Source organism: Drosophila mojavensis, unplaced genomic scaffold (assembly GCF_018153725.1).
Source record: "Drosophila mojavensis isolate 15081-1352.22 unplaced genomic scaffold, ASM1815372v1 contig_81, whole genome shotgun sequence".
Lineage (NCBI taxonomy): Eukaryota > Metazoa > Arthropoda > Insecta > Diptera > Drosophilidae > Drosophila > Drosophila mojavensis.
The window spans coordinates 6,320,989-6,348,812 of NW_025318907.1; the positions used below are offsets into that span (position 1 = coordinate 6,320,989).

General features: G+C 40.9%; 8 protein-coding genes across 15 annotated transcripts; 5 read left to right on the forward strand and 3 right to left on the reverse strand.

Annotated features, from left to right (window-relative positions):
• Positions 1 to 20: 20 nt before the first annotated feature.
• LOC6580870 (fatty-acid amide hydrolase 2-B) lies at positions 21 to 6,460 on the reverse strand. Of its 2 annotated transcripts, none has more exons than XM_015164460.3 (4): positions 6,375 to 6,460; positions 2,287 to 2,617; positions 2,001 to 2,220; positions 21 to 1,573 (listed from the first exon to the last, which is right to left on the reverse strand). In XM_015164460.3, exons 2-4 carry the CDS (start codon positions 2,485 to 2,487, stop codon positions 390 to 392), a joined length of 1,605 nt encoding a protein of 534 aa, XP_015019946.1. In that variant the 5' UTR covers positions 2,488 to 2,617; positions 6,375 to 6,460; the 3' UTR covers positions 21 to 389. The 2 variants fall into 2 exon arrangements, with proteins under 2 accessions (XP_015019946.1, XP_002006668.1); XM_002006632.4 differs by having other exon boundaries at positions 6,371 to 6,460.
• Positions 6,461 to 6,561: 101 nt separating this feature from the next.
• LOC6580871 (cytochrome b5 reductase 4) lies at positions 6,562 to 8,723 on the forward strand. Of its 2 annotated transcripts, none has more exons than XM_032729757.2 (2): positions 6,562 to 8,058; positions 8,115 to 8,723. In XM_032729757.2, the coding sequence occupies exons 1-2, from the start codon at positions 6,758 to 6,760 to the stop codon at positions 8,398 to 8,400; spliced, it is 1,587 nt and encodes a 528-aa protein (XP_032585648.1). In that variant the 5' UTR covers positions 6,562 to 6,757; the 3' UTR covers positions 8,401 to 8,723. The 2 variants fall into 2 exon arrangements, with proteins under 2 accessions (XP_032585648.1, XP_015019949.1); XM_015164463.3 differs by lacking the exon at positions 8,115 to 8,723 and having other exon boundaries at positions 6,562 to 7,745; positions 7,804 to 7,984.
• A 52-nt stretch (positions 8,724 to 8,775) lies between these two features.
• Positions 8,776 to 12,897, reverse strand: LOC6580872 (succinate dehydrogenase [ubiquinone] flavoprotein subunit, mitochondrial). Of its 2 annotated transcripts, XM_015164464.3 has the most exons (6): positions 12,815 to 12,897; positions 12,591 to 12,677; positions 9,820 to 11,229; positions 9,551 to 9,753; positions 9,339 to 9,489; positions 8,776 to 9,267 (listed from the first exon to the last, which is right to left on the reverse strand). In XM_015164464.3, exons 2-6 carry the CDS (start codon positions 12,645 to 12,647, stop codon positions 9,088 to 9,090), a joined length of 2,001 nt encoding a protein of 666 aa, XP_015019950.1. In that variant the 5' UTR covers positions 12,648 to 12,677; positions 12,815 to 12,897; the 3' UTR covers positions 8,776 to 9,087. The 2 variants fall into 2 exon arrangements, with proteins under 2 accessions (XP_015019950.1, XP_002006670.1); XM_002006634.4 differs by having other exon boundaries at positions 12,591 to 12,847.
• A 209-nt stretch (positions 12,898 to 13,106) lies between these two features.
• LOC6580873 (protein CTLA-2-beta) lies at positions 13,107 to 13,639 on the reverse strand. The gene is made up of 2 exons (XM_002006635.4): positions 13,461 to 13,639; positions 13,107 to 13,402 (listed from the first exon to the last, which is right to left on the reverse strand). Exons 1-2 carry the CDS (start codon positions 13,497 to 13,499, stop codon positions 13,205 to 13,207), a joined length of 237 nt encoding a protein of 78 aa, XP_002006671.1. The 5' UTR covers positions 13,500 to 13,639; the 3' UTR covers positions 13,107 to 13,204.
• Positions 13,640 to 13,660: 21 nt separating this feature from the next.
• Positions 13,661 to 15,580, forward strand: LOC26528311 (facilitated trehalose transporter Tret1-2 homolog). The gene has a single exon (XM_015164465.3). The coding sequence runs from the start codon at positions 13,751 to 13,753 to the stop codon at positions 15,125 to 15,127; it is 1,377 nt and encodes a 458-aa protein (XP_015019951.1). The 5' UTR covers positions 13,661 to 13,750; the 3' UTR covers positions 15,128 to 15,580.
• Positions 15,581 to 18,029: 2,449 nt separating this feature from the next.
• LOC6580874 (facilitated trehalose transporter Tret1) lies at positions 18,030 to 19,508 on the forward strand. The gene has a single exon (XM_002006636.4). It carries the CDS (start codon positions 18,153 to 18,155, stop codon positions 19,476 to 19,478), a length of 1,326 nt encoding a protein of 441 aa, XP_002006672.2. The 5' UTR covers positions 18,030 to 18,152; the 3' UTR covers positions 19,479 to 19,508.
• Positions 19,509 to 19,943: 435 nt separating this feature from the next.
• LOC6580875 (facilitated trehalose transporter Tret1-like) lies at positions 19,944 to 21,556 on the forward strand. Its single transcript, XM_032729760.2, has one exon. The coding sequence runs from the start codon at positions 20,016 to 20,018 to the stop codon at positions 21,351 to 21,353; it is 1,338 nt and encodes a 445-aa protein (XP_032585651.2). The 5' UTR covers positions 19,944 to 20,015; the 3' UTR covers positions 21,354 to 21,556.
• A 1,208-nt stretch (positions 21,557 to 22,764) lies between these two features.
• Positions 22,765 to 27,738, forward strand: LOC6580876 (transmembrane protein 164). Of its 5 annotated transcripts, none has more exons than XM_015164467.3 (5): positions 22,765 to 22,857; positions 25,659 to 26,046; positions 26,284 to 26,476; positions 26,545 to 26,645; positions 26,965 to 27,738. In XM_015164467.3, the coding sequence occupies exons 2-5, from the start codon at positions 25,717 to 25,719 to the stop codon at positions 27,331 to 27,333; spliced, it is 993 nt and encodes a 330-aa protein (XP_015019953.2). In that variant the 5' UTR covers positions 22,765 to 22,857; positions 25,659 to 25,716; the 3' UTR covers positions 27,334 to 27,738. The 5 variants fall into 5 exon arrangements, with proteins under 5 accessions (XP_015019953.2, XP_032585649.2, XP_002006674.2 ...); XM_032729758.2 differs by lacking the exon at positions 22,765 to 22,857 and adding an exon at positions 23,471 to 23,705; XM_002006638.4 differs by lacking the exon at positions 22,765 to 22,857 and adding an exon at positions 23,714 to 23,978.
• Positions 27,739 to 27,824: the final 86 nt, after the last annotated feature.

The following is a 27,824-nucleotide window of genomic DNA, read 5'->3' on the forward strand; positions in this document are numbered from 1 at the left end:
CAACAGTGAAACCTCAAAAGTTTGTTAACAATTTTTCTTTATTTTAAATGCGAAATCAAATGTGAGCTTAGATTAATGCTAAGTTTATGGTTAAAAACATATTGTATACAAAGTAATTATAATAGCAATAAAAATACATCGAAACATTGATTTTACGAGGCACTAAATGCACTTAATGTGCACATTTTACAATTCACATTCTACACACATCTCATATATGTTGATATAAAGAGGACATGCTGATAGATCGTTTGTATATAGTATATACTAAGCCGTTGTTAGATTGTGTTTGGTGGGTTCTTTGCGGGGCCCAGGATACAATTCCCAAATACTAAAAGCTAAATGCTCGGCTGTGTATACTTATGTTATTTGTAATAAAAGAGTCCGCTTCAGAGTCGCACCTCGGGGCGCACCCAGCCGCCGAAGGCACGCTCCAGCTCCTCGGCCACGGCCAGGCACAATCGGTCCTCATTAAAGTTCGCTATGACCTGCACGCCCAGCGGCAAGCCCTCGCTGCCTAGGCCAAGCGGCACAGCTGTGGCCGGGAAGCCCAGCACATTGACTATGCCCGTGTAGGAGAAGTTGATGGGACGCGTTATGGGCTCGTTGTGGTAGGGCGCCACAGTGGGATGCGTGGGATAGATGAGCACGCCATTGTCGCCCAGCAGCTGCTGTAGAGTGGCACGCAGGTTATCCCGCTTGGCCACCATGTGCTTGTACTTGGAGGAGCCATGCTGGCACTGGGCGTTGTCCATTACGGCCGTGATCAGGCCAATCAATGTATGCTTCGAGGCGCCCACCAGCCACTTGAGCAGCTCCAGATAGGTGTTGATATCGTAGCGCAGATCGCCCAGCTGGTAGCTGAAGCCGTGACCGGAGTCATCACGCATGTTGGCAAACCAAATGGCCGCTGATTGACGTATCTGCGGCAGCTGAACCTGCTTCACCTGACCAGCGCCGAATTTCTTGCTCAAATGGTCGGCCACTCGGCGCATGGCCAGGAGCAGATCCTTATCGACGGCGGAGACCATGCGACCACCGCCATCTGATTCCTGATAGAAGAACTTTATTTTATCCAGCTCCACTGGCTTGTCTAGCCGCAACAGGTCCGCCCGCTCCCCAGCCATAATCTGCAGCATGGGTCGCAGATCCTCGGCAAATCGTGACATGGGACCCAGACCCAAAAATGAGTTCTGCTCCTCACTGAACGGACTTGGAAACTGGCCCTTATTCGAAACGATGAATTTGCTGGGCTTATGCCCAAAGATGCCATTGAAAAACGCGGGCATTCGAATGGATCCACCAATGTCCGAGCCCAAGCCAAACGGTGAACCTGCAGCCGATTGGACACAGCCCTCGCCGCCGCTGGAGCCGCCCACAATGCGATTCGTGTCGTAGGCATTGTTTGTCCTGCCGTGCACCGTATTGTTGCTCTCCCACCACATGCACATCTCGGAGACATTGGTGAGCGCAAAGGGTATGGCGCCCGCCTTCCGCATCAATCCCATTGCATCCGAGTCGTCTGCCGCGCGCACCTCACGGCGCGAATACAATCCAGCTGTATGGAGCATGCCTGTGAAGACAAATCGGTGGGTATTAGCTTATGTATGATAAATATATATTATGTTCTTCCTAGCTTATTACCCTATTGATATTCAGGTCCCTAGAGAATTATGTTGGTTATCTTTAGCTTTGCTCCATAAAATACCGATAGGGCCTACTGACATATTTCTGCCATAAAAAATGCTAAAAGTACAGGTTCTCTGCTAACTTAATACAAACTATTTAAAATTTAGATAGATTAGGAGTTCGTAAATGAAAATAAGAACAGTTGTTAGAGTATTGCTAAAAGAGGCAGTCAAATATTTTAAAACTTGTTTTCTTGCTAAGCTGAAGTAACGAAACTCTGCTAGATTGAATTCGAATTTTAACTACAAGTATTAGAAATTGTCATTTATACATATGTTGCCTAACAAAATAGTTTGTAGTCTACTACACACCTTTGACCGCTATGCAATCCTTTGTTGAGATAGGCACGCCCAAGAACGGTTTCAGCGTGGCCAACTCTTCTTTTGTATATTGCCCGGACTTGATTAGGGCATCCGCCGCGGCTGCCTCTTTGAGTGCCTCATCGTAGCGCTCATCCACGACACAATTGAGCAACGGATTCACTTCCTTGATGCGGCGTATAAACGATTCCAGAACCTGAACACTGCTTAGCTATAAAGAGTAAGATGAATAAATTAATTTCTAGACTTTGACATCTGGAAGATTAGTTGCCTATACCTCTTGGTTACGTATTTTTCTGGCCAGCGATGTGGCCGATTCGAGGAGTATGGGATCCGTTATGGGTGGCATGCTTTTACCTTTGGCGCCATATATTAAGCGGAAGATAAAACGAAAGAAGGTCTGCAAGAGCCCAAATATGTAGGCGCCAATCACGCGGCTCAGAGGCACGCTATTCTGTTCCAATTGCTTCTCCGACATGGCGGCTAATACGGAATGTCTAACTACAGCTATAAATATCTATATATAAATATATATATATATTATTGGCAATTTGTTTTTTTAATTGTGTTTGAGTTCCAGTTCTTGACCAGGCCCATGTGTTAATTCTCTGTGAAAAAGAAAATATATGTATATATGTTTATGCGGATAATTTAAAGTGTAGATAAGAAACAGACAATAAGAGCTATTGTACAATCTAGTGTAAACATTTCCATAAACCGATTTTGTTAATGTATTTTTGGTTTATCTACGCAATAGAAATGGTCCAGGCTGGGCTGTTATGGGAAGTATGGGATTAACAGAATGCCTACATATCATGTTAATAACAGCTCTGCAATATACATTAACATTGCTTTGCAAGCCAAAAGGATTGAATAAGGTAAAAAAAGCTGTTTCAGGAATATTGTTCACTAATTCAGTTAGATGAGCAACAACAAATCGTGCACAGTGGGCACGGCGAAGAGTTCAGAAGCTAATTATTAACTCGTTCAATGAAACCTTTTCTGAACAACGCGGCGTATTTATATTATTATTTATAAGTGATAAATATGTAAAACTGATAAGTAAGTAGTAAGAGATTTGATTGTCCAGTAATGCCTATATATTATTATTGCATATAAATATATATATTTTTTATTCATTCTTAAAATGAAATGAGTATATTGATCGTCTGTAATATCCGCCTTGCTGATGTGGATATATATTTTCGCAGTTTTTATTTACAATTACGTTACTCTAGAGTCCTTCCAAAGATTTGGCAAAACTACTATTATTAACTATTATACTACTATAAAATAAACTACTATTATAATATATCTTGCAATGTTTCGCAACCTGTTTCTTTTATCCTTTGACCATGAATGTGTATTATGCAGTCAGTAGCACTCAAATGCGGAGTTTTTAGTTGTATTTATAAATGTTGTTTAATCAAATTATTTAAATAAACATTCTTGCCGTATATTGATGAATTATGCATACATATATAAACATATATATATTGTATATATTTGGACAATGAACTTCCACAGTTAAGTTCACAGCTGAATTATATTTAGCTATCGAACCAGTCACTTAAATTCGCCACGTGCCCCCTTGATCGCTGCTGCAACTTCGACTGAGTCATATCCATTATCAACTTTATGATGTCTGGGCCTCACAAAACTCTTATCTGCCCTACGGATCGGGAACACTATATGAGCAAATACCAACTGCGTCGTCGGCTAACGGATATACATAAGAGAACTAACAAACAATTGCCAATTAGCCCAACCTAAACAACAGTAAGTTTGTTATAGAGGACATCGACTGTCGCATACCCTGTATATAATATTATGTAAATAACATCTATCCTATTTTATTAATCACATAATATAGAATAAACCAATTATCTGCTTTAAGCTATTTAGCTTAGACGGTAAACTATGTACTTGATTCTATATATTACGTCAAAAATTATTCTTTTCCATACTCTTTAAGCACTTGCAACTTGATGCTACAAACCAAGACAATACTTTAAATAAATAGATATATATATTGGCAAATATTTCGTTCTGTATTCTATACACGTACATGAACACAGACCCCCTATATAGCTTGTTTTTAATTTAAAATTCGGTTTGTTTTATTATAAAAGAATGCAAACTTTTCCATTCCAATGACTCTTGAAATAATTTATGAAGCGCAAATATAGAAATGGAGCGTACGTATGTAGTATACATATTATTAAACTGTGGTCGAATAAGATTTCGAAAATTTGAATAAACACACATAGAGATTCTTATTGCAGTAGAATCAGATTTACAAAGTTTATTTATAGCATAAATGAACAATTTCTAATCTCTGTTGATGGAAAAATAATTCAGTATGTGGCTTTGGCTGATAAACAAAAAGTTCATCAAACGACTAAATCTTGGCAGCTTAGCATTGTTGCCATATGTAGAGTCATTCAGTATCTGCTACTGCCCCATTATCTTATCGCTTTTCAATGCACGCTGTCGAATTAGCCAAGAGGATCAACTTTGGACTTTAATGCCTCTTACAATAACAACGATTATATGGGAAAAAAGTCAACGTCTGGAACTGCACAAAGAACACTCATATAGAAAGCTGATCAAGTCATTATCGAAGCACAGGGGCAAAGGGAAATATAGTTGAGAAACATCCAAGTGTGACTCATTGCAGAAGCCGTAGCTGCAAATGTAAGTTTGATAACTCTGATATTAGTCATAGCACTAGCGTCCCAAGTGCTACGACGCGCGAGCTATTTAAGCATAGCATGCAAAATGTAATAGGATTCAGCCAGAGCTTACGTCTAAAAAGCAATCAAAACAAAATAAACTTGTAACCGAAAGTTCACATTTATGACCAATAGATTTTAAATTTTTTTTTAATATTTAATATTTCATTTATTATACTTTTGTTTTAAATATTCTCCTTTGAGCAGTGTATAAGCACGTCGCATATACTGCAATAATTCCTGCCCAATCTTTCACTCTCCTTCTTTTTCGTTCTCTTTCTATGTCGTTCAGTCAGAATTTCGTCAAGTTGAAGGACGCCGCTCCTCTTTTCTCCTCATTCTTATCGCACTCATTGCGGCGACATTGTGTAATTGTCTGTCACGGTCGAAGCTGGGAACAAGCTCTCAATATTGATGTTGTTATTGTTACAATTTCTTATCAGCTATTTGTTTAAGGCAGCATATCGCAATTTGTTCGAGCACCGTTCGCTTTCTCAATAAGTTTAATTGAATTGCGCGGCTTTAAAAATGGACACGCTTCAATTTACACATGACAACAAATTTGTAGTACATGCATATGAATCAACGGCTAATTATTAATACTAAATTTACCAATTGGTTTGCGCAGAGTTGATATATTATCAAGCAAAGATAATGTATAATAAAAGAAAAACACAGGGTTTTATGCCCGATAAGATTGCAGTTAAAATCATCAAACCTATTCGTGAGCTAGATTCTAATACATTTGTATGTGACAGGCCAGTTTAAAATGCTATTAACACTTGTTGCGTGAGAACAACCGCTAGCTAAGAGATGGGGACAGAGAGAACTAGCAGTGACTGGCAGTCAGCGGAAGAGCGAATTTGGTTGCGTGTGCAAGTAATTAAGTGTCAAACCTATAGAGCAGCGGGCGCGCGGCGAATTCAATAATGAAATGAATAGAGTAACTTTTCGGATTGCGGGTGTGGTTGTATATGTTGTATGGATGTGCATGTACCTGTGCGTGAGCGTGTGCGTATTTGTGGAAGAGGGTGGCGAAAGGTGGCAAAGCAAACGGAAAGACCGGCAAACGTTTGCTGGACAATGACATCATTCAAGAAATGATAATACAAATAATATAATGATAATAATAATAATGAAATAAAAGGATAAAGCACTGATGTATACGAAAATTTAATATAGCACACAAAGCAGAACCCGTTTGTTGATGTTAACTTCAGCAAATTGTCGCTCTGATTGCTCAATACATACAAGCGAACACCGTTATATATACAAGTAATTGTTGTTGTATTTATGCAATGCATAAATAAGTACAATTTAAATTTTCCACTGTATATCACTTATTTGAAATTAAACCAGTTTGCCAATGAGGCATCAAATAATGCGCCAATTTATAGCTTTATTCCATTGAAAAACACACACACCCACACACACTTAGAATTAATGGGAATTTTTATTCTATGCGTGTGGAATTACACTCAATAATGACGGATAATTCGTTTTGTATTTGTTTTTTTTGTTTTTTTGCCCTTTGTGTTTCATGTACAAAATCGAAACGATATTTGTATAATGGTCTTTGGAAATGCATACACAAAATAAGTCTATATGAGGCGACAGGAACTTTACCCACGATTACAGTGATCCGAACAGCTGACCGACTCGTTGAAAACTGACAAAACGAAGCTGATTTGTTGGGGAATAGCACAAGCGTAGCACAGTATGCAGCTCACATATGTGGGACTTTGTGATAATCATAATGAGTGAATTATTATTATTTATTAACATTTTTTAAATCACATAATTTATGCTCTTGTACTTGCACAGCTTTTAAATGCCTGATTATTTAAAGTATATTTACTTTCCTATTGACTACTTAAAGCTTTCGATATATATCGACCTCTGCAGCTGTTTGGAGCTGTTTATGTTATCGATGGCAATCAGCTGATCCTTATGAGTAACCGCTTATATCGATTTCAACTGTTGAGCCAATAATAATCACAATTTGACTGCACCATGAGCGATTCGCAGTTGAAACTGCCAGCATCAATGGATAAAACTCCTCTCAAGCCACCAGCTGTGACTGCCTTAGCTGTCAATAGTTTACAGCTGCCCAGCTCAGCGGCGCAGCAACTGAAGAGCTCGGGCTCTGCAACAGGCAATCCGCGTAACAAATGCGCCCTGAAGCCTGGCTACTCCTTGATGAGCTGGATACGTTTATGCAATTCAGGTGCTGATCTCTCGGGCACTGGAGGACGCGTTGTACCAGTTAGTCGCAGTGAACTGGCGCTCCACAATCAGGTGAACGATGCCTGGATGGCCATACGAGGCAAAGTATTCAATGTGACTCGGTACATGGACTTCCATCCAGGCGGTATAGATGAACTAATGCGCGGTGTTGGACGTGATGCTACCAAGCTGTTTGATGAAGTGCATGCCTGGGTTAACTACCCTCAGTTGCTAGGCAAATGCTATGTGGGTCCGTTAAAGGATAACGTTGCGGCCAACGTAGAAACAGATATAATCCGTCCACCGCCGGCCCCAACGGAGCTTGTGCCGCGTTTCGATTGGATTCAACAGCGCAGCGAATTGACCCTCTGTTTTTATACGCGACGCATGGCTAATCCAGGATTGCTGCTAAAGCGCAAGGACGCGTCTGATGTCGGGCTGGAGGTACGCGTGCAATTGGGGAGCATATGGCATGTCTTCAGTTTTAAGCTTAGCGCCGCCGTTGTTTGGCCGCCAAAAGCTGTGCGTGTGGGTCCAGAGACGGGAAAAATCGAAGTGGTGCTCACCAAGCAGGTGGCTGAGCCATGGCAGACATATGGCAGCCAGGAGATAAGTAAACTGAATTCAACTTGCGATGAGCGCTTGACATACGAGGTGCTAAATTGCGAGGTATTTAACCATGACTCTTTTGAGTTGTGCCTGCAGAGCATTGAGCAGTCGGTGCTTGTGCATCTGCCAGTGGGCTATCACCTTGACATCCAGCTCCCACTCAATGGTGAGTTGCTAGAGCGAAGCTATACACCTGTGCCACACAACTGTCTGCTTTCTAACAGCGAACAAATCGACGCCAATGCGAGTCCTAGCATTCGACAGGAATTTCTCATCAAGCACTATGAAAAGGGAGCAGTTTCCAGTGAGCTAAAGCAACTGCAACCAGGTGCCACAGTGCAATTGAGTCTGCCGCGCGGAAATTTCGGGCTATCCGCATTAGAGGCACATCGCAATATTTTGCTCTTGGCTGCGGGCAGCGGTATTACGCCTATCCTTAGTCTGCTGCGGCCTTTGCTCAAGCGTCAGACGAATCGCATGTAAGTGTTTTATGTTTACCTTCTTATGCTTTTGTTGATCAAAGGGTTTCCCACAGAGAACGTCTTCAGCTAATGTACTTTAACAAAACTCAAGCCGATATCTGGCTGAAGGATAAGTTTCAAGCTCTACAGGAAGCCGATGAACGCTTCACTTGCAAAAACATTTTGTCAGAGGCGGGTGGTCGCATTTCCCAAGAACTGCTGGCGCCTCTTTTCAACAAACAGCAAGCCGAGTCCTTCAGCTTTGTGGCTGTATGTGGACCCACGGGGTTTAATACAGCCGCGGTGAACAGCTTGAGGGAACTACAATTGAAGCCGGATCAGATGCATGTTTTTCAGTGACAAAATTGGTTTAAATACTCATGCTCATAAATTTCTTGTTTATATAATAATCAGGCTAGTCACAATTATTAGTAACTTGCTTAAGATATAGTAAAGTCTTTGTATATCAGTTTTATAAACTTTCCAATATATTATCCATAGTATTAATGTATGCCGCAGTTGATAAGGGTTACTAGCCTGATTATTATTAATGTGTTGTAAATCTAATTTTTGTAGAATTCAGTACTTTGTTTTTTGTTTATCTATATTTTTACATCTTTGTTTTTAATAATTTAATAAGATTAACAAATACTAGAAAATTGTTATTCCTGTCGTTTTTGTTTACAGAAAAAGGCGTCGACGTCATTGACTAAATTTTGCACAACAGTCGCTCAGTTATCGAAAATATATGTTTACATATATATTTAATGTTGGGAGATAAATTATTTGTGGTGTTGTGTAGGACGCTGAGAGGCTTTTCGAAATATACAATAATTGAAATTAACTACATAATAGAATTTTGACATCAAAAACCAATCGGTCGTAGACCTGGTATAATTTAGTTTTTAACAAAATTGCGACTTGCTAATCTTTTCCACAATTTGCCTGTTAACTATTAAGTAAACATGCGAGTGTGTGTGTTTATTTTCTGTTCGAGTGTATGTGTGTGTGTGTGTGTGTGTATGCTTGTAGGTTTCGTGGCGTCTTCTAGTAAGAGCGAATTGCTGGTGGCACCGTCTCTACCTCATTGTCCAGAGTCTGGTCAATAACTGGTCTGTATTTGAGTTCCACATCGCCATCATCGCTACACACCCAGGCGAGCGTGTGCTTACGCCAATGCTGGTCGATGGGCTTCTTCTGCTGCGATTCCAAGGGCTTGCTATAGTCCTGTGAAAGACAAACAATAGGACGCATTAATGGGCAGTCAAATGAAAGCATAATATTTATGTTTTCATTACGTATTCATCGATGCGATCCTTGAAATCTTCGCGTGCGTGTGCGCCGCGTGATTCCTTGCGCGCTTCAGCTCCGACGATGGTCATCTGAGCATTGGCCAGAAGATTCTGCAGCTCCAGTGTCTCAATTAGATCCGAGTTCCACACAAGCGACCTAGACACGTGAAAATTCAATATCGAATAGGCAACCATCGGTAAATTTTGGAGTTACGTACTTGTCAATAACTTTGATGTCCTTGAACTGTTTGTAGATCTCCTTCATTTCGCTAACGCCCTTCTGCAAGATGGGCCCATCACGGAATACAGCAGCATGGTTCTGCATGCAGCGCTGCATCTTGAGACGCAGATCTGCGGTGGTTATACTGCCATTTGCATGACGCAGCTTATCCAAATTGGCCACAGAGAACTCGCCAGCATTCTGCAAATGATTTAGCGAATAAATACAAAATTCTAATAGAAGCTTATTTATATAGAGTTGACTTACGTCCTTCAGCTCGGGTGCTTTCTCGCCGGGTTTGTTTTCCTCGGCAATGGTCTTAGCGCAGGCACGGCCAAACACCACCAAATCCAGCAGGGAGTTGGCACCCAATCGATTGGCGCCATGCACCGAGCTGCAGGCTGCCTCGCCGGCCGCATAGAGGCCGCGCACAATCTTGTCCTTGCCGTTCTCGTCAATGGTCAGCACCTGGCCACGATAATTCGTTGGGATGCCACCCATGTTGTAGTGCACGGTGGGCAGCACGGGGATGGGCTCGCGGGTGACATCGACGCCGGCGAAAATCATAGCAGTCTCTGAAATGCCGGGCAGACGTTCAGCCAGCTGTTTGGGCGGCAAATGATGCAGCTGCAGGAATACGTGATCTTTTTCGGGTCCCACACCGCGGCCCTCCATAACCTCAATAGTAATGGAGCGGGAGACAACATCGCGAGAAGCTAAATCCTTGGCGACAGGCGCATAGCGCTCCATGAAACGTTCACCCTTGGAATTGATCAGATAGCCACCCTCACCGCGGCAGCCCTCAGTAATAAGACAGCCGGCGCCATAGATTCCAGTCGGATGGAACTGCACAAACTCCAGATCCTCTGAGGGCAGACCCTGACGGGCCACCAATGCGGTGCCATCGCCAGTGCATGTATGTGCCGAGGTGCAGGAGAAGAAGGCGCGTCCATAGCCACCTGTGGCGATGACCGTATTCTTCGCACGGAAGCGATGCAGACTACCATCCTCCAAATTAAGGGCCAGCACGCCACGGCACTCGTCATTCTCGAAAATCAGATCCAGAGCAAAGTACTCCACAAAGTAGTTGCAATCGTAGCTCAACGACTGACCATACAGGGTGTGCAGCAGCGAGTGGCCGGTACGATCCGCGACGGCGCAACATCTGTGGGCCTGACCGCCCTTGCCGAACTTCAGACTCTGGCCGCCGAAGGCACGTTGATAGATCTTGCCATCCTGGGTGCGAGAGAAGGGCATGCCGTAGTTCTCCAGCTCAATGACAGCCTTGGGTGCCTCGCGTGTCATATAATGAATGGCATCCTGGTCGCCCAGCCAGTCACTGCCCTTCACCGTATCGTACATGTGCCACTTCCAGTCATCCTCCTCCATATTGCCAAGAGCCGCATTAATGCCTCCCTGTGCAGCAATCGTATGCGAGCGTGTGGGAAACAGTTTAGTGATAACCGCTGTGCGGAAGCCCTCAGCGACCAGGCCAAAGGCAGCACGCAGTCCCGAGCCGCCGGCACCGACAACAATCGCATCGTATTCGTGATCTACAATCGGATATTGCTTGGAGATGGCATCGGGATTTGCTGATTTAGCCTTCTGGTATCCGGGGGTTACATGGTAGCTGCGGCGCTGCTGCGTCGCTGCGGCAGCTACTGTTGCCACACGTTGCTGCAATTGACAAATTGCATGCTGATTAGATTTAATGGAACGTTACGAGATAACTGCAATCAGTCACGTCACTTACGAAGCGTCTAGCATACGAATGAAATGCAACTTACGATCAGTTGTTTCAAGGCAGTCAGTCGTATTTAACAGCCGACGTAAATTTAATGACTGCAATCTAATAACTACATTTAATAATTGATACGTCATAGCTATATAACGTCAGTGCTGTGTGGATTTAGACATCGCATAATGCCTGAATGAGCGGGAAATAATGCAAAGCTAAATAAAAATTGCAATATTATAGCAATATATTGACTGATCGTTAATTATATCCTTTTAAGAACAGAGTAAACTAGCACTGATTCTGAGTAGCCTGCAGATTTTATAAATCCATTAGGTAATTCCAATCAGACTCAATTGGAAATTTTGAGATCCGGTAACACTAACACCCCATATCAGTAACATATAAAATAACATGGGACGGAGCCTAAAATTCTGCCACTGCTGCATTAGGTAAATTTAGTAAATTGCGAGCACAATTATCGCGATATCTGAACTGTAGGTGCTAATGGAACTACTCAGATAAGATGACTTCTGTTTTTGCAAAAAACAAAAAACAACTGCACATTCACACACACACATGTGTATATGGCCAAGCGCCAATGTGTTAGTGTTGGGCAATAATGCAGATTAAAGAGAGCCGCACACGCCATGGGAAGATTCCCATTGACTAGCGTTGACAAAGCATTGTATTGAGGATTATCAGTTAAAGCGTCGCTTAAAAGAACGCACACACACACAAACATTGTATTGCTTATGTAATAGTTAGCATTTAAAATATAGCTCATATCAATAATTTGCATTGTATAATCAGCTGTGTGGCAGCGGTCGCGCCTCTCTCACATGTGGACATTGAATGTAGGGGGCTTATCTGCATGACTGAACACTTAAATAACACACAAAATGCACACTAACAACGCCTATAAAAATGCCGATGATGTCGCATCTGTTGCCAAATTTATCGCACGGGGGACTTTCGGTGCGTAGTACGTGCAACATAACCTCTGCGCATCACTTGCACTCTCGATTTCAATTGAACAATGAAAATTGCAGTCTAGTTAAATTCGAATTCGTAATGTGCGTTGGGTTTACGCAATGCTAGGGAAACCTTTGTTGCTATCAGTTGGCCAGGCGTAAATTTAACAAATTACATAACACTGCCACGGGCTCAGCAAGGGCCGAAATTTTGGTAGAACTTGTAGAGGCTGCATCGAGAAATTAAAATAGTCGCTGTCGAAATAGTTAACTTGTCTGACAAATGTATATCCTTGTCAATAAAATAATCGTATTGCATGGATACCTACCATTGAGGCGAATGCAGTTTTGGCCAAAATCGATGGCGCACGCATTATTCCGGACATCTTGCTGTGTGTTGCTGCTCAGCTGTGTGTCTGCAATAGAAGGTACACTTTAGTCTAGTTTGTGCCCGAGCCCCTCAGACAGTGTTGGCTTAAAAATGTGAGAGAGTAAAAACGCACAACCGATGCGTTTTTGTGGCAATGTGAACAAAATGAAAAAGTTTACAAACTTTTAAAAGTTATATGTCGACTGCAGTGTGACCCGAGTTTGGAAAATTGACAAATACATCTCTTACCAGGGGTGCAAATAATTATCGCTCTGATGCTGGCATCGATACTTTTGGGGAGTAACATATGTTTTCTCCATCTGTTTGAGGTTTTGTTTTTAAAACATATTCGAATTTCAAACTTGATTTTCTACATATCTTTTTTAATACGCAGTTTTTCAAAATCTTTTTACACAGCGATATAGCAACAGTTGTCTGTTCACAGTGTGACCAGATTAAAAACAAACACATTAAATTAGGATTAATAAAATATTATATTAGTTGCATTCTGTAAATGTGCATCGATAAAGTTCACATACATTGTATATACAAATGCTGAATATCTGAGATTCATTATTTGGGTGCTCTTGATCCACACCTATTTGCATATTCCTCCGGAGTAAAGTCCGACATATTGTTAATGCCCATTTTCCAAGTTACTTCGCCATTCTCATACTTTTTATTATGCTCCTCGACTTTTGCTTTAGTTTTCTCGTATAAGGAACGACGCTTTTGGTCTTCATCGCCTTCATATACCTTGTTATGGGTAGTCTAAAATATTCAGACGCGTAAATTTGGTTGTTGAGTTGTTTAGCATAGCAAACATTACCTTAAACTGGGTCCACTCATCGTCACTAACGAGCGACATGTTTACTTTGTTCAATTTGTCGGTGAAAATTGCAATAAGTGTTTATCTCGACTATATATTGAGCTCAGGATGACTCATTTACAAACATCTAATGCGCAAAACAATCAACACAATGCAAAATCAAAACAAAAATCTGTAGCCGCCGTGGCAACGCTATTACCGTTGGATCTGTGTCTCTGTTTATGTTTAATGTATTATAGCTAAAATAGTAGGAATAAGCTTGATATTTTTTAATCAAAATTTTAAAAGATATGTCAAGTTTCTGGGACAGACCTGGTGGACATAATCAATATATAGCGGCAGTTTTAGCTTCACTCAGCGTATTTAATTTTGGTGTCACAATCGGCTGGTCAGCACCTTCGGTTTTCGCGGTTACGGAAAAAAAGTATTATGGTTTTGCAGTGAGTCTGACCGAATATGGATGGGCCTGTGCAATGGCCAATTTGGGGTGCGCCCTAACGATGGTGCCGGCCGCTGCGTTAGCCAACTGTATAGGCCGGAAGTTGATAATGCTGTTAGTGGTGCTCCCATACATAGCAGGATGGGTGCTAACGATTTATCCGTTTAATATGTATTTGCTCATGTTCTCGCGGCTGCTGCAAGGCCTATGCGCCGGCTGTTATTTGATAATCGCATCGGTGTACTGTGTGGAAATTTCGCAAGTGGAAGTGAAGTCATATATTGGCAATTTCCCCTTAATATTCTATTATCTGGGAATCCTATATGCCTATATCCTGGGCGCCTTCAACAATATGCGTTACCTAAATTACGGCTGCGCCGTTACGCCGGCCGTGTTCCTGCTCACCTTCGTGTGGATGCCGGAGTCGCCGGTGTATTATATGCTTAAGAACAAGAAGATGAAGGCCATTGGCTCGCTTCAATGGCTACGGGGCAAGCATATGGATGCGGCTCGAGAGTATGACGACATAATGGGGGCCATAGAAAGACTTCGAGACAATAATAAATTCAGCTGTCAGAAATTGCGGCGCTTAGCCTCGGCCAAGGCAATTATTATATGCACGATCATGGTGGCGTTCAAGAACTTATGTGGCAGCATCGCTATCATAATGTATTCCACACTTATGCTAGACGCGGCCGATAGCCAGATTTTCATGGACTCTAAAGTTTCTATCATATTTATTGGCATCTCTGTTTTAATATCTACCCTAATTTCGGTGCACAAATTTGACAGTCGTAGAACTCTGATGATATGGTCGATCATAATGGTGGCTCTAAATTGTGCTTTGCAATCCATTTATTTTCAGATGAAGGATAGCTACGTGCATTCGCTTCAATGGCTGCCCATTGTGAGTTTCTGTTGCTTCTCTTTCTTTTTTGGACTGGGCGTGGGTATTTATCCGTTCGTCATGATGCGCCAATTGTTTGGAGAGAATATTGAAATTCTGGCAGCTAGTGTCGTTTGGACTCTTAATGAACTATTTGCTTTTTGCGGGGCGGTGTCATTTCCATATATATTGCACGTTTGGAATATGGCCGTATGCTTCTGGATATTTACAGCCCTCGCATTTTTGTGCCTGATATTTATATACTTTTTAGTGCCAGAGACTAAAAAGATTGCCGATAGTAAAGAAATGTTGGACGAAAAACAGAATACCGTTACCAAATAAATATCACAAACAACACGCTTACATTCAACCTTTGCTACGGACTGAATACGAGACTATCAAATGATCTTCGAAATGCCGTCAACTGCTTCAAATTAATTGCACTCAATTGCAATTGCTGGAACAATTTTTAGATTATTTTTCGAGTTTTAAAATTGATAGGATTGACGCCAAATTCAATAAATTCCAGTATCTGCAGTACGAGCTTAAGTACTCCCTAGAAAGCTAAAACAAGGCTAATGATTTACAATAACGAAAAGTTATTTCGTAAAAAAAAAAAAAAAAATAAAACAAAAAAACGAAATGAGAACGAATACGAGGTGACTACCATAGTATTGTTATTGCTGTTGCGCCTAACCTGGGTGATTCAGAACTTAGCTTCACTGCATCAGCACCGCCAACATGATTGTAAAAGTGTTATAAAAAAGCATCCAGAATAAAGTTAGTAATTATGTAGTCGATTGCTTTATTAATATGAAAGCTTCACAGATGGGTACAGCATACACTAGAGTCTATGATCTATGAAACATAAAAGCATATACATAGCTGAGTCTAAAAGCAATTGAAAGAGTTTGACTTCAAGCTCTGTTCAATACCCACTTAGCCTATGCTTGTCAAGAGTAAATGGAATTAGCGGATACTGATATTGAGATAGTAAAACAAATGTTTAATGTCGAGGACTCTAGGGACTTTCTATGCAAGGTCACTAACCACAGAGCACATGCATACATATGTACATACACTGCGCGTCATCAGGTTAGCGCCCCCCTTTACACTCAACCTCAAAGCTAAATAAAATCTAAACCAGCAGAGCTCCATCTTTGAAATTTTTTTACATTATACTCCATTTATTTCTCTTTAAAATACAAAAAGAATGGCTACTGTAACAATAAGGATTATTTTTTAATAATTTTTTTTGTAAAATGTACAAAAAACATGTAACAAAAATTTGGTCATCAGATTAGCGCCCCCTGCACTAAATTCAATTTATTTAAGTTAATTACCAAAAATAACACCTGTATTTTAAGCTATTGTTATTTTTAAGTAATATTAGTAGTGCGTAGTGCCGTTTTTTGTTTGAAATTACTTAAAAAATTCGATTAGGAATGGAATTATAAAGTTGTTCAATGTTATTCAAGGATATGGTTGATTAAGCGTGTTCAGTACCTTCGATTAACTCTGTCTTTGTACTATAATGCTTTCCGGACTCATATACTTTCCTGACCAACCATCCCCAGACGTTTCCAATGATATTAAGGTCGAGTGAGTATGGTGGCCACTCCATGAGATCAATTTTTTGGCCCTGAATTCAGGACTTCAGGGATCGGGCGGTCTGAATTGGGGCATTATCATGCTGGAAAATCTAATGCCGGTTTTCAGACAGGTTATAGAAATGTGGAACAGCAGTTTTAAACACGATATTATGGTCCTATGCGTTCATGCGCGATGTCAAAAATTGAAGCTTGCAAGTGCTGTAGTAAGATATTGATACCTACACAAATGCCACACCACCCCCCCGCCGCAGCGGCTTGGAAACCGTTCCAAATAATGTTCTTCTATGAGTAGGTCATGGATATAATAAATTTTGCCATCAGCTCCTTCAAAATTCAATTTTTCTCATCAGAAAAGACAACATGCTGCCATTGGGTAGACCACGTCATGTTCGCCCGGCCAAAATTAATGCGTATTTCTTTTCTCAGCATATCGACTGGTGACTTTTTTTTTACATTCTGTTTCTTTAAGTAATTAACTTTCTTAATTGCTCTTTAGACCGTTGATAAGCTCGTCTTAACACTGATTTTAACCCTAATCTTGGTGGTCGATTCGTGGGAATTCGAAGCTTCTCGAACTAATGCTCTTCTATTTCCTTCTGAAATCACTTGATTATTGCCGCTTATATAGTTTTTTCCATAGTTTTCCCTATTTGTAAGAAAATTGCCACTTAGTTTTGTGTTTTTTCCTGATTTTTCAGCAATTTTATGGTTGCATAGTCTAGATTCAAAGTATGCCTCAATCTTTGATTTTCAACCAAAGATAAAACTGTTTCTTTACCCATACTATAAATATATTGAATACTTTGAGCTTCACAAAAAATTTGGTGAGTGTAATTGCCAAAATAAGCAAGATAATTACAATTGCATTTGGGGGCGCTAATCTGATGACGCAAAATAAGTGCACACATTTTTTGCGAAAATAGAGCAGAATAGAAAATAAAACATAACGGGTTTTCACTCGCGCTTTTTTTTTGGTATGAGAGACATCTCATATGATGATAATGAAATAAAAAAAAAACCAAGAAGTTACTTGCAATAGGCAAAGAGAAAAACGTAAAAGAAAATGAGTGTAAGGGGGGGCGCTAACCTGATGACGCGAAGTGTATACATATTTGAGAGAGCAGAGAGCATCGCGAGGGGGAGAGAGAGCAAGGGAAACATTCAGCGTAGAGGGATCTTTTGTTCAACAGTCGACCATCTCGGCCGTGCGCATAAAGCTAAATGTGTTCCCAAATCTTCGTAGCCCGAACCTAAAAGTGAGGAGCCGAGCAAATACGAAGTGGTCTGGGAAGTAATGCTCGAAAAAAAGTGTGCAAAACGCTTTACACTACTTGTCGGGTCTATGTGTTCTGTGGATAATGGCAAGGTGTAAACGGCCAGGCGATTTGAAACAGGACGCCACTCACGACTCATCTGTGGTGATATTTCCATTCAAACTCCACTCCATATGGCATTGGCGACTCACGCGTGCTTTTTAACAGTGGGCGCTGCTAGTGCTGGAGCTGTGGTGAATATGAAACTCTTTATGTTTGGTGCAGCATAAACAACAATTCAAAAATGAATATAAATTTTGAATTAGGCGGCTTCAGCGCTTTTTTAGTTCAAATTGAAACATAGTTGGCTTACCAAATTCGGTTTTTTTTTATTGTACAAAATCTAGTTCGGCAGATAGTTTCACGTTGAAATAAGTTTTATCTTCTCGGACATTTATTGATTTGAAAATTTATAGAACAAGTAAATATTAGACATTAAGAATGCCTGTACTCAGGCAATATTTCGCTGGCTTGGCAGCGGCATTCGGAGCATTTTGCTTGGGCGCCTCTATTGGCTGGACAGGGCCAATGGAGCCCCCAATAAAATCAGGAAAAGCTTATAAATTTACCGTATCAGGAGATAGTTGGGGCTGGATCAGTTCGATGTTAACATTTGGAGCTGCTTGCATGTGCATACCCGTGGGAATATTGATTGCCAAATTTGGACGCAGATTAATCATGCTGTTCATATGTATACCTTATTTAATTGGATGGGGATTGATTCTAGGTGCGCAACACTCTGCCATGCTGTACGTAGGCCGATTTATTATCGGCGCCTGCGGCGGCTCGTTTTGTGTTATGGCGCCCGTTTACACAACGGAAGTCGCCCAGCTCTCCGTACGTGGTGTAATGGGCTGTTTCTTTCAATTATTGATTGTGCATGGCATTCTCTACGGCTTTATTGTGGGTGCCTACTGTGAACCACTCGTGGTTAACATCCTGTGCACCATCCTACCACTGTTGTTTGTGTTATTTATGTTTTGGATGCCCGAATCGCCAGTGTTCCTTGCCCAAAAGGGCGAGACAGAGAAGGCAGCGAAGGCACTGAAGTGGTTGCGAGGCGATAATGATGTTTCCGGAGAACTGAACACGATAATAGCAGAATCGAAAAAGGAGACAGCCTCCTTTAAAGAAGCCTTCTCGCGTAAGGTGACCCTTAAGGGTCTGGGTATAGCGATAACACTCATGCTCTTGCAGCAGTTGACAGGTATCAACGCCATTCTATTCTACGCGACCTCCATTTTTATTCAAGCTGGCACGAATCTGAGCGCCGATATTAGCACTATTATCATTGGCCTCGTCCAGGTGGTGGCCACGATAGCTGCAATATTATTGGTAGAGAAAGCTGGGCGCAAACTGTTGCTGCTCATCTCGGCAATTGTGATGGGTGCCACTACCCTAATAATGGGGTGTTACTTTGAATGGCTCAAAAAGAAGGATGTTGGCTGGCTACCAATTTTAGCAATAAGCTTATTTATAGTTGGATTCTCGTTGGGCTTCGGCCCAGTTCCGTGGCTAATCATGGCCGAGCTCTTTTCAGAGGATGTGAAGCCGGTGTGTGGTGCAATTGTAGGCACCTCCAGTTGGCTTTTTGCATTTTGCGTGACCAAACTGTTTCCACTTACATTAGATGCAATCGGTCCTTCCTTTACCTTTTGGATATTTACAATTTTTGCAGTTTTGGGCTGCGTATTTGTAATTTTTTTCGTCCCAGAAACAAAGAACAAGCCTCTGGATGATATTCAAGCTATGCTCTCCGGCAAATAATAGTTATAAATAAATGTTGTTTAATCAAAACTCATCTTTCATTACTGGGTCGCATCACTGTTGAGTTGGTTGCTTAAGAGAATTGCATTTGTCAATCTTGGATTACTGATTTCCACTTTCTGTATTTTCATCCAGAATTTTAGTATAGTGTACAATGATGTAGTGCAGTAAAGGTATAATAGTGCAGTATACAATATATATAAAATATGGCATAAGTAGAGAAAAGGTATAACAAAGATTGTATTGGTATATTACATTATAATATAGGTACAATATAGGACGGCTAGTGTATTGTGCTTTCAGCTTTAGTTTAGTATAGATCTAGGCTTGATTGGTAACAGATACCAGATTCACTTTACAGAAAGCTTTGCAAACTTTCTAAAATTTTCTAGAATCTAGCACACTGTAGTAATTTGACATAGTTTGTAAAAAAAAAAAAAAAAAAAAATAATAATAATACCGTTTTAATATAATTTTATACATATACATATGTATACATACCTCTACATATATCTATAAATGATTTCATATATTTAAATGGGCATAAAAAAACAATATATTGCCGGCTCGATTGGCTCACTTGGCGGCCTATGCCTGGGCATGGTTTTGGGTTGGTCGGGACCAGCCCAAATGCTAATAGCAAAAGGGAAAGGATATAAGCGCTTTAAGCCCAGCGATGCCGAATTCAGCTGGATGGCCGCGCTGGTACCTCTGGGCGCTGCTTGCACTTGTTTGCCGGTTGGCTTTTTGGCTGGCGTTTGTGGACGCAAAATGGTGATGCTGGCGGTGGTGATTCCACTGCTGCTGGGCTGGATCTTGATCACTACAGCAACGCATGTGATAATGGCGCAGGTGGGACGATTCTTAACGGGAGCCTCGGTCGGGGTCTACACTATACTGGTGCCCATCTACAATACGGAAATATCCGAAGTAGCAACGCGCGGCTTAATGGGCTGCTTTTATCAGCTGTGGCTCACCATTGGCATATTGATCAGCTACATCGTCGGCGGCTATGTCAGCTTACTGGTCTTCAACATCTTCTCCACTATCATTCCCGCTGTTTACTTCTTGTTATTCATTTGGATGCCCGAGTCGCCCGCATACTACGTGCAGAAAGGAAAACTGGATAAGGCGGAGAAGATTATTTACTGGCTGCGCGGAAAGAATGTGGATATATCCGCCGATTTGAGTGCCATGGCTGCCGAGGCTAAGAAGGAGAAGGTCAATATGCACGACGGTATGTGCCGCAAGACCACCCGCAAGGGCCTTGGCATATCGATCACGCTGCTCGCCCTGCAGCAGTTTTGTGGCATCAACGCCATTGCCTTCTATACGACGAAGCTCTTTGAGGACGCTGGCGCCGGAATAGCATCTGAGGTTTGCACCATTATAATCGGAATCGTTGGCTGCGTTGCCGTCATACCGTCCATCCTGTTCATCGATCGTGGCGGGCGCCGTATATTCCTGTTTGTCGCCGCTGCCATAATGTGCGTCAGCCACTTCCTGATGGGGGTCTACTTCCACTGGCTAATGCGCAAGCATGTGGACTGGCTGCCGATAGTAGTGGTCTGCATATTCGTCTTCGCCTTCTCGATGGCCTTTGGCCCCGTGCCGTGGTTGATCATGGCCGAGCTCTTTGCGGAGGATGTGAAGCCGCTGTGTGGCGCTATAGTTGGCACATTGACGTGGATATTTGGATTTCTTGTCACCATATTGTTTCCGATATGCTTGGAGCACATGGGGCCGGCGGCAACCTTTTGGACGTTCTCAGCCATCGCATTGTTAGCCTTTTTGTTCATTTTTGTTGTGCCTGAGACAAAAGCCAAGACTTTGGATCAAATCCAAGCAGAGCTCCAAGGCAAGCCAAAGAATTAGACAGTCACACTCACAGACAGACCTACGAGCAGATGCCCTTTAGTGAAATCTTCCAAATTTGGATAAATGCTGATACATTGTGTATAGTATATACTTGTATATACACACCTCGGATAGATTATCAGATTAGTCAAGTTGTAATAATTTTCAGAGTCAATATAGCACTAAATTCCATATGGATATTTTAAGCGTTTAGAGCAGAAGTAATATATTTGTTTTACGCTGAGAATACCTTCGTATACCGGGAGTACGTAGAGTAATTACAGGGTAAACTGTTATACGTGTTCTTTGGACTTGTCAAACTATCTAAGATTGTGTTAAATGGAATTAAGTTCAGTCCAGATAGTAAACTGACACGAGTGGTTAGTCAGCTTTTGCACAAAATCTATGATTATAAGGCTGATACCACCGTGGCGAATGCACATGTTTTCCATTCATCGTATTAGACATTGGATGGTTATCGTCTAAGAGACTTATTAATGAACAGTTAGTGGAATATTTCAATATCTGCTAATATCTATTTATGGAATGGATTGTGAATAATAGCAATTTAAGTTGGCGAAATCATTTTGCTTTTAAGTATCGAATCATTACCAAGCTCAGCAGATTTCCAAATTCATGTATTCAAATTATTTATCAAAATTTCAGTATTATACAAATGAATATATATTAAATATGTATTTTATTAAAATAAATGTCTTTTATTTAACAAAAGAAATATATAGCCGAGATGCCGTCTACTTGTTGGTGCGAATTTGTTTTCAGTGCAACACTGTGCTTGCATTTCTTAGTTACCGTTATTCCAGCAGTTCGATCCATTTGGCTCTTGTCACATCAGGTGTTTAACAATCATTTGTCACATCGATTTATCGATTAGTTCAATTATTAGAGGCATTGCCTTTCATGCACATACATCGCATGTGTGTGTGTGTGTGTAATCTAATCAAGGGCAACTGTTAACTATTCCACTATTAGGAAACGTCATTGGAATAGCGGATGTGCACCATAACTGTAAATAATTCATTTGCATTTGGCTAATTTGATTTACATGAATGTGTCTGTTGCTGTTCTACTCGCAGTTTGTTTTCCATTTGCCATAGATATCATGCCACTTGCTTTGTCGCATGTAGTTCGTATACCCTATAAATTAATGGATTCCAGTTATTATTGATAGCGACATATATGTAAAATTGCTTGTGTTATTTCGAAAAATACATTCTCTTGTTTTGAACTCTATTTGAAATGTAGGCTTATTTTGCTTAGTAAATATCTATCGTTAATAAGTTCGATAATTTCAGTATTTACTGAAATTTCAGATTTATTACGTACAGGATATCTGCTAGTCGGTCAATTTCACTTATTACATTCTTGTTAATGTTATGGTTCTCTGTTTTCATCGTTCTTCCTCAGTATACGCTTAATTACAGTTACATTCGCGCGCTTGACTATTACGGTCGCTAACGGTAAACTCGCGCATTATCGTTAGTCGAGCACTTTTTACGAGGTTACTTAAAAGCTTAGCAATAAAATATTGTCTAATTGACGGACTTTTAATACTTAAGAGCTGCGTTTACTTTAAATAACCCACTAATACATTTAATTATATCACCCACTATGCATTGACCCATATGTACATACATATATGTATGTACATACATATATGCCTACATGAGTGTGCACATACACTCATATGCACATACATACATACATATGTATCTCATAATTATCGGCAAAGCTGCTCTCAGCAGATCAACATTTTGTGTTCATTCGCGTTCGCATTTCTTGTCTGCTTATAATCCAATTTGCCATACATATATATGTATATATGTATATGCAGCTATCTTCCTATATATATATGTATATATATGTGTTATGTGCCTGTAAATTTTTGTGCTTGCATATGCATATATGTGCATATGTATTTGTTTTGCTCGCTTCTCATACGTTGTTTTGGCGCCAAATTGCCAGAGACCTCGTTTAACATACGAATGCTATAAAGAGAGCATGCAAACCGTACGCTCTCTGAGCGGGTTTACAGGGTGGTAGATTTGGCGCTGCTAATGCTGTGGTGAATATGCTTATGTTGAAGGACTTGAAAGGAGCAACGTTTACTTTGGGAGTCAAAATGTGGAAATTTAGTTTATATCTCAGTACATTTTCAGAATATTGCTAGAGCCGAAAAGATATACAAATATATATCACAATTAACGTAGCTAAGTTCTCTTCGATTCGAGCTTATGGCACTTCAATGCTAAATATTTATAGTTATGTGAAAGGAATCGAAAACAAATCACGACCGGAAACAACCCCCAGTTGGGGAATAAGAACACACAGAGCGCCAACAATCAGTCAGTAAGAATCGCAGTCGCATTTACAGTTGACGTTGCGACGTGTATTATCATACGCTGCTAGCATAAATTCTATTTATTTTATTGTTGCGCTTTTCATTTCGAGGCAATTCACAATGCAATTTCATAAGTGAGCGAGTGCATGAATATAAATAAATCAAGAATGTGCTCTCATATAAACAAAATGTGTCCAAAGTAGAAAAAAAGTGGATTCAAGTATCGCGTAAAGCTTTCTAAGCAGTCACGTGACTGTGTGTATTAATAGCGTAACTCAGAAGTAAAAAAATATTAACAATAAATAAATATTTTAAGTAAATCTACAGTTAAATTATATGTATTTTGCTAATTAAGCTCATTAGAGTATTAAACGCATTGAAAAATCGAATTATCAAATGGCTGTTGTGTTGCTGGGGTGGCGCCCTCTGCCGCTTGCTTTTAGCAATCAGCTGACACAAATGGCGCTTGGCCGGCCCAGCTTTGCTGTCGCTGCTCTGCTCGCTCTCTCCATTCTGAAACCTTGTAAACAATTTATTTGTTCCTATTTCTGCCGTTGCGCTCTCTCTCTCTCTCTCTCTCACACTCTCTTTCTTTCCGATTCACTAGCACATGCATTTGCTCTCTCTGCGTGTTCTTGACAATGAAAAGTGCAATAACGGCTGTTTACTGTCTGTCTGCGGGTGTGTCTGTGTGTATGACATTGGATATTTGCATGTACATATATGGCTCATCAAGCCTAGATGTGTGAGTGTGAGTAGGTCGTCATTCGTCAGCAAACGGACGCTGGAAAGTAGGCTTTAAAATATGTGATTGTAAAAGTGCACTCTATGCATAGATGGACACAGGCGTCGAAATATTCAGCAGTCCATAGCTAAGCATTATAATTCATGTGCTACAATGACAGTGCGTGTATTTTTTGTGTCATTTGTTGATGCATGTATCTGTATGTGTGTAGACAAAGTGGTTGTTGCTTCAAGGCAGGCAACTACAGTTGCTACTATTGAGAATGGAAATAGGAAGGGTATTCCGCTGAGCATCTGACATCTTGCTTTCGATCTTGGCACTTGGCCAAGTTTAGACGCAACTGCGGCAGCTGTCAACGTCGACAACAATTCATTTTCAATTTAGTTTTGTAATATATAGAGCATTGTTGCACGGGTCACCTGCCGTTATACCTTGCCCTAAAGCCAGCTCAATAGCTGACCTCTTTGCTTTCTTTTCTTATTGCTTTACTTTATTGCTGTCAACTTAACAACCAGCCCACACAATGCACATGCCACGCCCATGTATGCAACGCCTCTCCCTTGACAGGTGGCCAAAAAAGGAATGCGAGGTCTGAGTGGGGTTGCAGGTTAGATTGGATGGTTAGCTGAGGTGAGGTTTGGGTAAATGGGTTTAGCGTACACCTGTTTGGCATTAACGTATTTTTACTCATGCTCCGAATTGTTTCACGTTTTCCGTAATAAAGACGGAAGTAAAAGAGAAAAACAAAGGCCAAACTTAAGTCGAAGTTTGAATACCCTTTTTAACGGCGATTAGTTGTAGGTATTAGCAAAAACTCTAGAGGCCACTTTGCAATCGAGAGTTTAGAATGTTACTTAGATCAGTCTACTATTTACAGTAGTTCTGTTTATATTAATAAAATATTATCATATACCGTGCTTTTTTTTTACATATTTCAACATATATTAAAAAACGTTTTTATGAGAGTATTTCTTGGGGTTTCAGAGAGCTCGATTTGTATTTTTTCCATTATAGGTCCAGACCCACTTTTAATGGGGTTTGTTTGGAAGGCTTGCGCCAAGCAATTTATTTAAACGCTTTGCAAACAAAAACAATTTTCTTTATCTGGTTTTATGCCTTTTGGGTTGTTAGCGACACGCAATGCGGTTAATTTTCAATGCCAGTGCCGACTTAGGGGGTTGTTGCTAAAAGTTCTTACCCCATTTCTATATTGCAGTTCCTTATAGAGTCGAGGCTACAGCTGAACGCAAACGCATTAAGACAAAAGAAGCAAAATGGATTGGGACTGGGCTGTGGGTGGCATTACGGACGAAATACCTAGGACAACCGGACCCGAGTGCATCAACTATATGACCGATCGACGACGCTGGACCGAAACGGCACTGCTCTCCGTCGTCTTCATCTACATCATGCATGGATCGTGGAAGCGCCTAGCTCCCATACGCTTACCGCCCGCCCACGAGATCCAGAAGCCGCACAGTGCGATGCGTCTGCTGCTGCTAATATCAATGTCCGTCATCTTTGGCATCGAGATGGGCTTCAAGCTGGCCGGCGGCTCGATGATCTTTGCACTCAATCCATGCCATGTGCAAACGTGTCTTCAGGTGAGATCTATATGTATGTCAATTAAATGAGAATGTCGCACTGTCGGGTGCTACCGACTGCATAATACTCACTCCCGACCGAATCGGATTTGGTCTATAATGGACATATGTATGTGTAGTGGACATTTGTATAGTTTAGGACGTACATGTATTTATTAGTGTTCGGTATAGCTTACACTACGCTAACAATTCAGCATTATATCATTATATAATAATTTCATATTCTATTATTTCTAGATATATTTGCTGGCCGCCAAGCCCACGAAGGTAACAACTGCTTTGTTTCGCATTCAGATGAGCAATTTGAATGGGCCTTTTCTTGCGTTTTTATTTTCCGAAGTCGAGGGCCGGACCTATCCTTTCGAGCAGGCCACCTACTGGATACAGCATGCTCTGCTCTACCTCATACCCATATACATATTGAGGACTGGTAACTAGCCGATATAGAGTCCGTCAGTCAATTGCCAATCTAATATAATGAATCGTGTTTGCTTTCAGGTGCCTACACCATCGAGGATCTGGGCGACTTTAAATGGTCCAAAATTGGCACCGCCTTTATGCTCTTCTATCATTTTGTGCTGCTCTCGCCGCTTTCCATAGTAAGTGATAAATTTACTATTTATGCAATCTCATTAGGGTTCTTAATTATCTATCAACTGTGTAATGAGAACTTAAGCTCTTATGAATAATGTATTGTAACTAAATCAATCTTTTCGGATAAAAAATGGGGGATAAGACAAATGGACAAAGAGATGAAAAATATTGAAGATGGATGGTAAAAGCACCACTTTTATATATATTTAGACTTAGGAATGAACGGAAAATTCTTATACTTAATCTAGCGAAGCGGAGGAGTTCTGCTTCTAGCCTGGGTTCAGTTTGATTTTAACTAATAAAAGTTTTCCTTTCCCTTCGCAGTTGACGGGCATCAACCTGGATCATATGCTGTGTGCGGCCGTGTCGGATCCGTTTCAGGGCCAGAATTACAGACTGTTTGCATGCTGTCATCAGGCACTACTCTGTCCGCTGCTCAGCAAGGGCACAGCCCTGATCTTTGCCTCGAAGAAGAGCCGCTGCAATGAGAACGCCATACACAATAATGCTGTCGATGGTTGTGAGACTTATATGCCGACGGGATCCGTATCGGGTTCGGGCGCGGGATTGGGATCGGGATCGGGACCGGGATCGGATCACGTGCTATATCATCAGATGCCGGTGCAGCAGGAGTACATGTCAGCAGATTCAATAACGGCTGAGTACACGATGCCGACCACTAAGATTGACTAGTACAGCGCGTACATGGGCAACATAATATGTTTAAGTCGATTATACCCGTCAATTTATAGACTATTAGCTGAGTTAGCAACAACAGCGATAGCAACATCAAGAGTTGGGGCTAGTTCCTACGGGAGCGAGTGACCCATTGTGGCTAGTCTAGTCTAGGGCTGTTTCAAAAGAAAATTAAGTTAAAATGTATATAATACTCAGAATAAGATTTATGCTCATTGAGGTTTGCTTCAAACGAAATGAAACAGTTCGAAAAGTTCTAGCTCGTTCAATTATATTACAATTTTACATTTGATATTTGGTGTAGAATCAAAAGGCATGCATACAATAATATGTACATTTTTAAACGTAAGCGACATACAAAATATAACTAAATAAATAATCAAGCTCACTATGCAAATCGAATCGGAACTACTATAAATTATAATTTGAAATGAGCAGTCAGATTGGTCAATCCGCAACAGCGACTGCTTACGTTAAGTTATCGATAT

Coding starts and splice junctions, on each gene's coding strand:
- LOC6580872 (XM_015164464.3), bottom strand. CDS start 12,647: ATGTCCGGAATAATGCGTGCGCCATCGATTTTGGCCAAAACTGCATTC. Junction 11,230..12,590: donor AAACTGCATTCGCCTCAATG/GTAGGTATCCAT, acceptor TGTCAATTGCAG/CAACGTGTGGCAACAGTAGC. Junction 9,490..9,550: donor GACATCAAAGTTATTGACAA/GTACGTAACTCC, acceptor TCACGTGTCTAG/GTCGCTTGTGTGGAACTCGG.
- LOC26528311 (XM_015164465.3), top strand. CDS start 13,751: ATGTCAAGTTTCTGGGACAGACCTGGTGGACATAATCAATATATAGCG.
- LOC6580875 (XM_032729760.2), top strand. CDS start 20,016: ATGGGCATAAAAAAACAATATATTGCCGGCTCGATTGGCTCACTTGGC.
- LOC6580871 (XM_032729757.2), top strand. CDS start 6,758: ATGAGCGATTCGCAGTTGAAACTGCCAGCATCAATGGATAAAACTCCT. Junction 8,059..8,114: donor AAGCGTCAGACGAATCGCAT/GTAAGTGTTTTA, acceptor GGTTTCCCACAG/AGAACGTCTTCAGCTAATGT.
- LOC6580874 (XM_002006636.4), top strand. CDS start 18,153: ATGCCTGTACTCAGGCAATATTTCGCTGGCTTGGCAGCGGCATTCGGA.
- LOC6580876 (XM_015164467.3), top strand. CDS start 25,717: ATGGATTGGGACTGGGCTGTGGGTGGCATTACGGACGAAATACCTAGG. Junction 26,477..26,544: donor CATATACATATTGAGGACTG/GTAACTAGCCGA, acceptor GTTTGCTTTCAG/GTGCCTACACCATCGAGGAT. Junction 26,646..26,964: donor TGCTCTCGCCGCTTTCCATA/GTAAGTGATAAA, acceptor TTCCCTTCGCAG/TTGACGGGCATCAACCTGGA.
- LOC6580870 (XM_015164460.3), bottom strand. CDS start 2,487: ATGTCGGAGAAGCAATTGGAACAGAATAGCGTGCCTCTGAGCCGCGTG. Junction 2,221..2,286: donor GAAAAATACGTAACCAAGAG/GTATAGGCAACT, acceptor TACTCTTTATAG/CTAAGCAGTGTTCAGGTTCT. Junction 1,574..2,000: donor GGATTGCATAGCGGTCAAAG/GTGTGTAGTAGA, acceptor TTGTCTTCACAG/GCATGCTCCATACAGCTGGA.
- LOC6580873 (XM_002006635.4), bottom strand. CDS start 13,499: ATGTCGCTCGTTAGTGACGATGAGTGGACCCAGTTTAAG. Junction 13,403..13,460: donor ATGAGTGGACCCAGTTTAAG/GTAATGTTTGCT, acceptor TGAATATTTTAG/ACTACCCATAACAAGGTATA.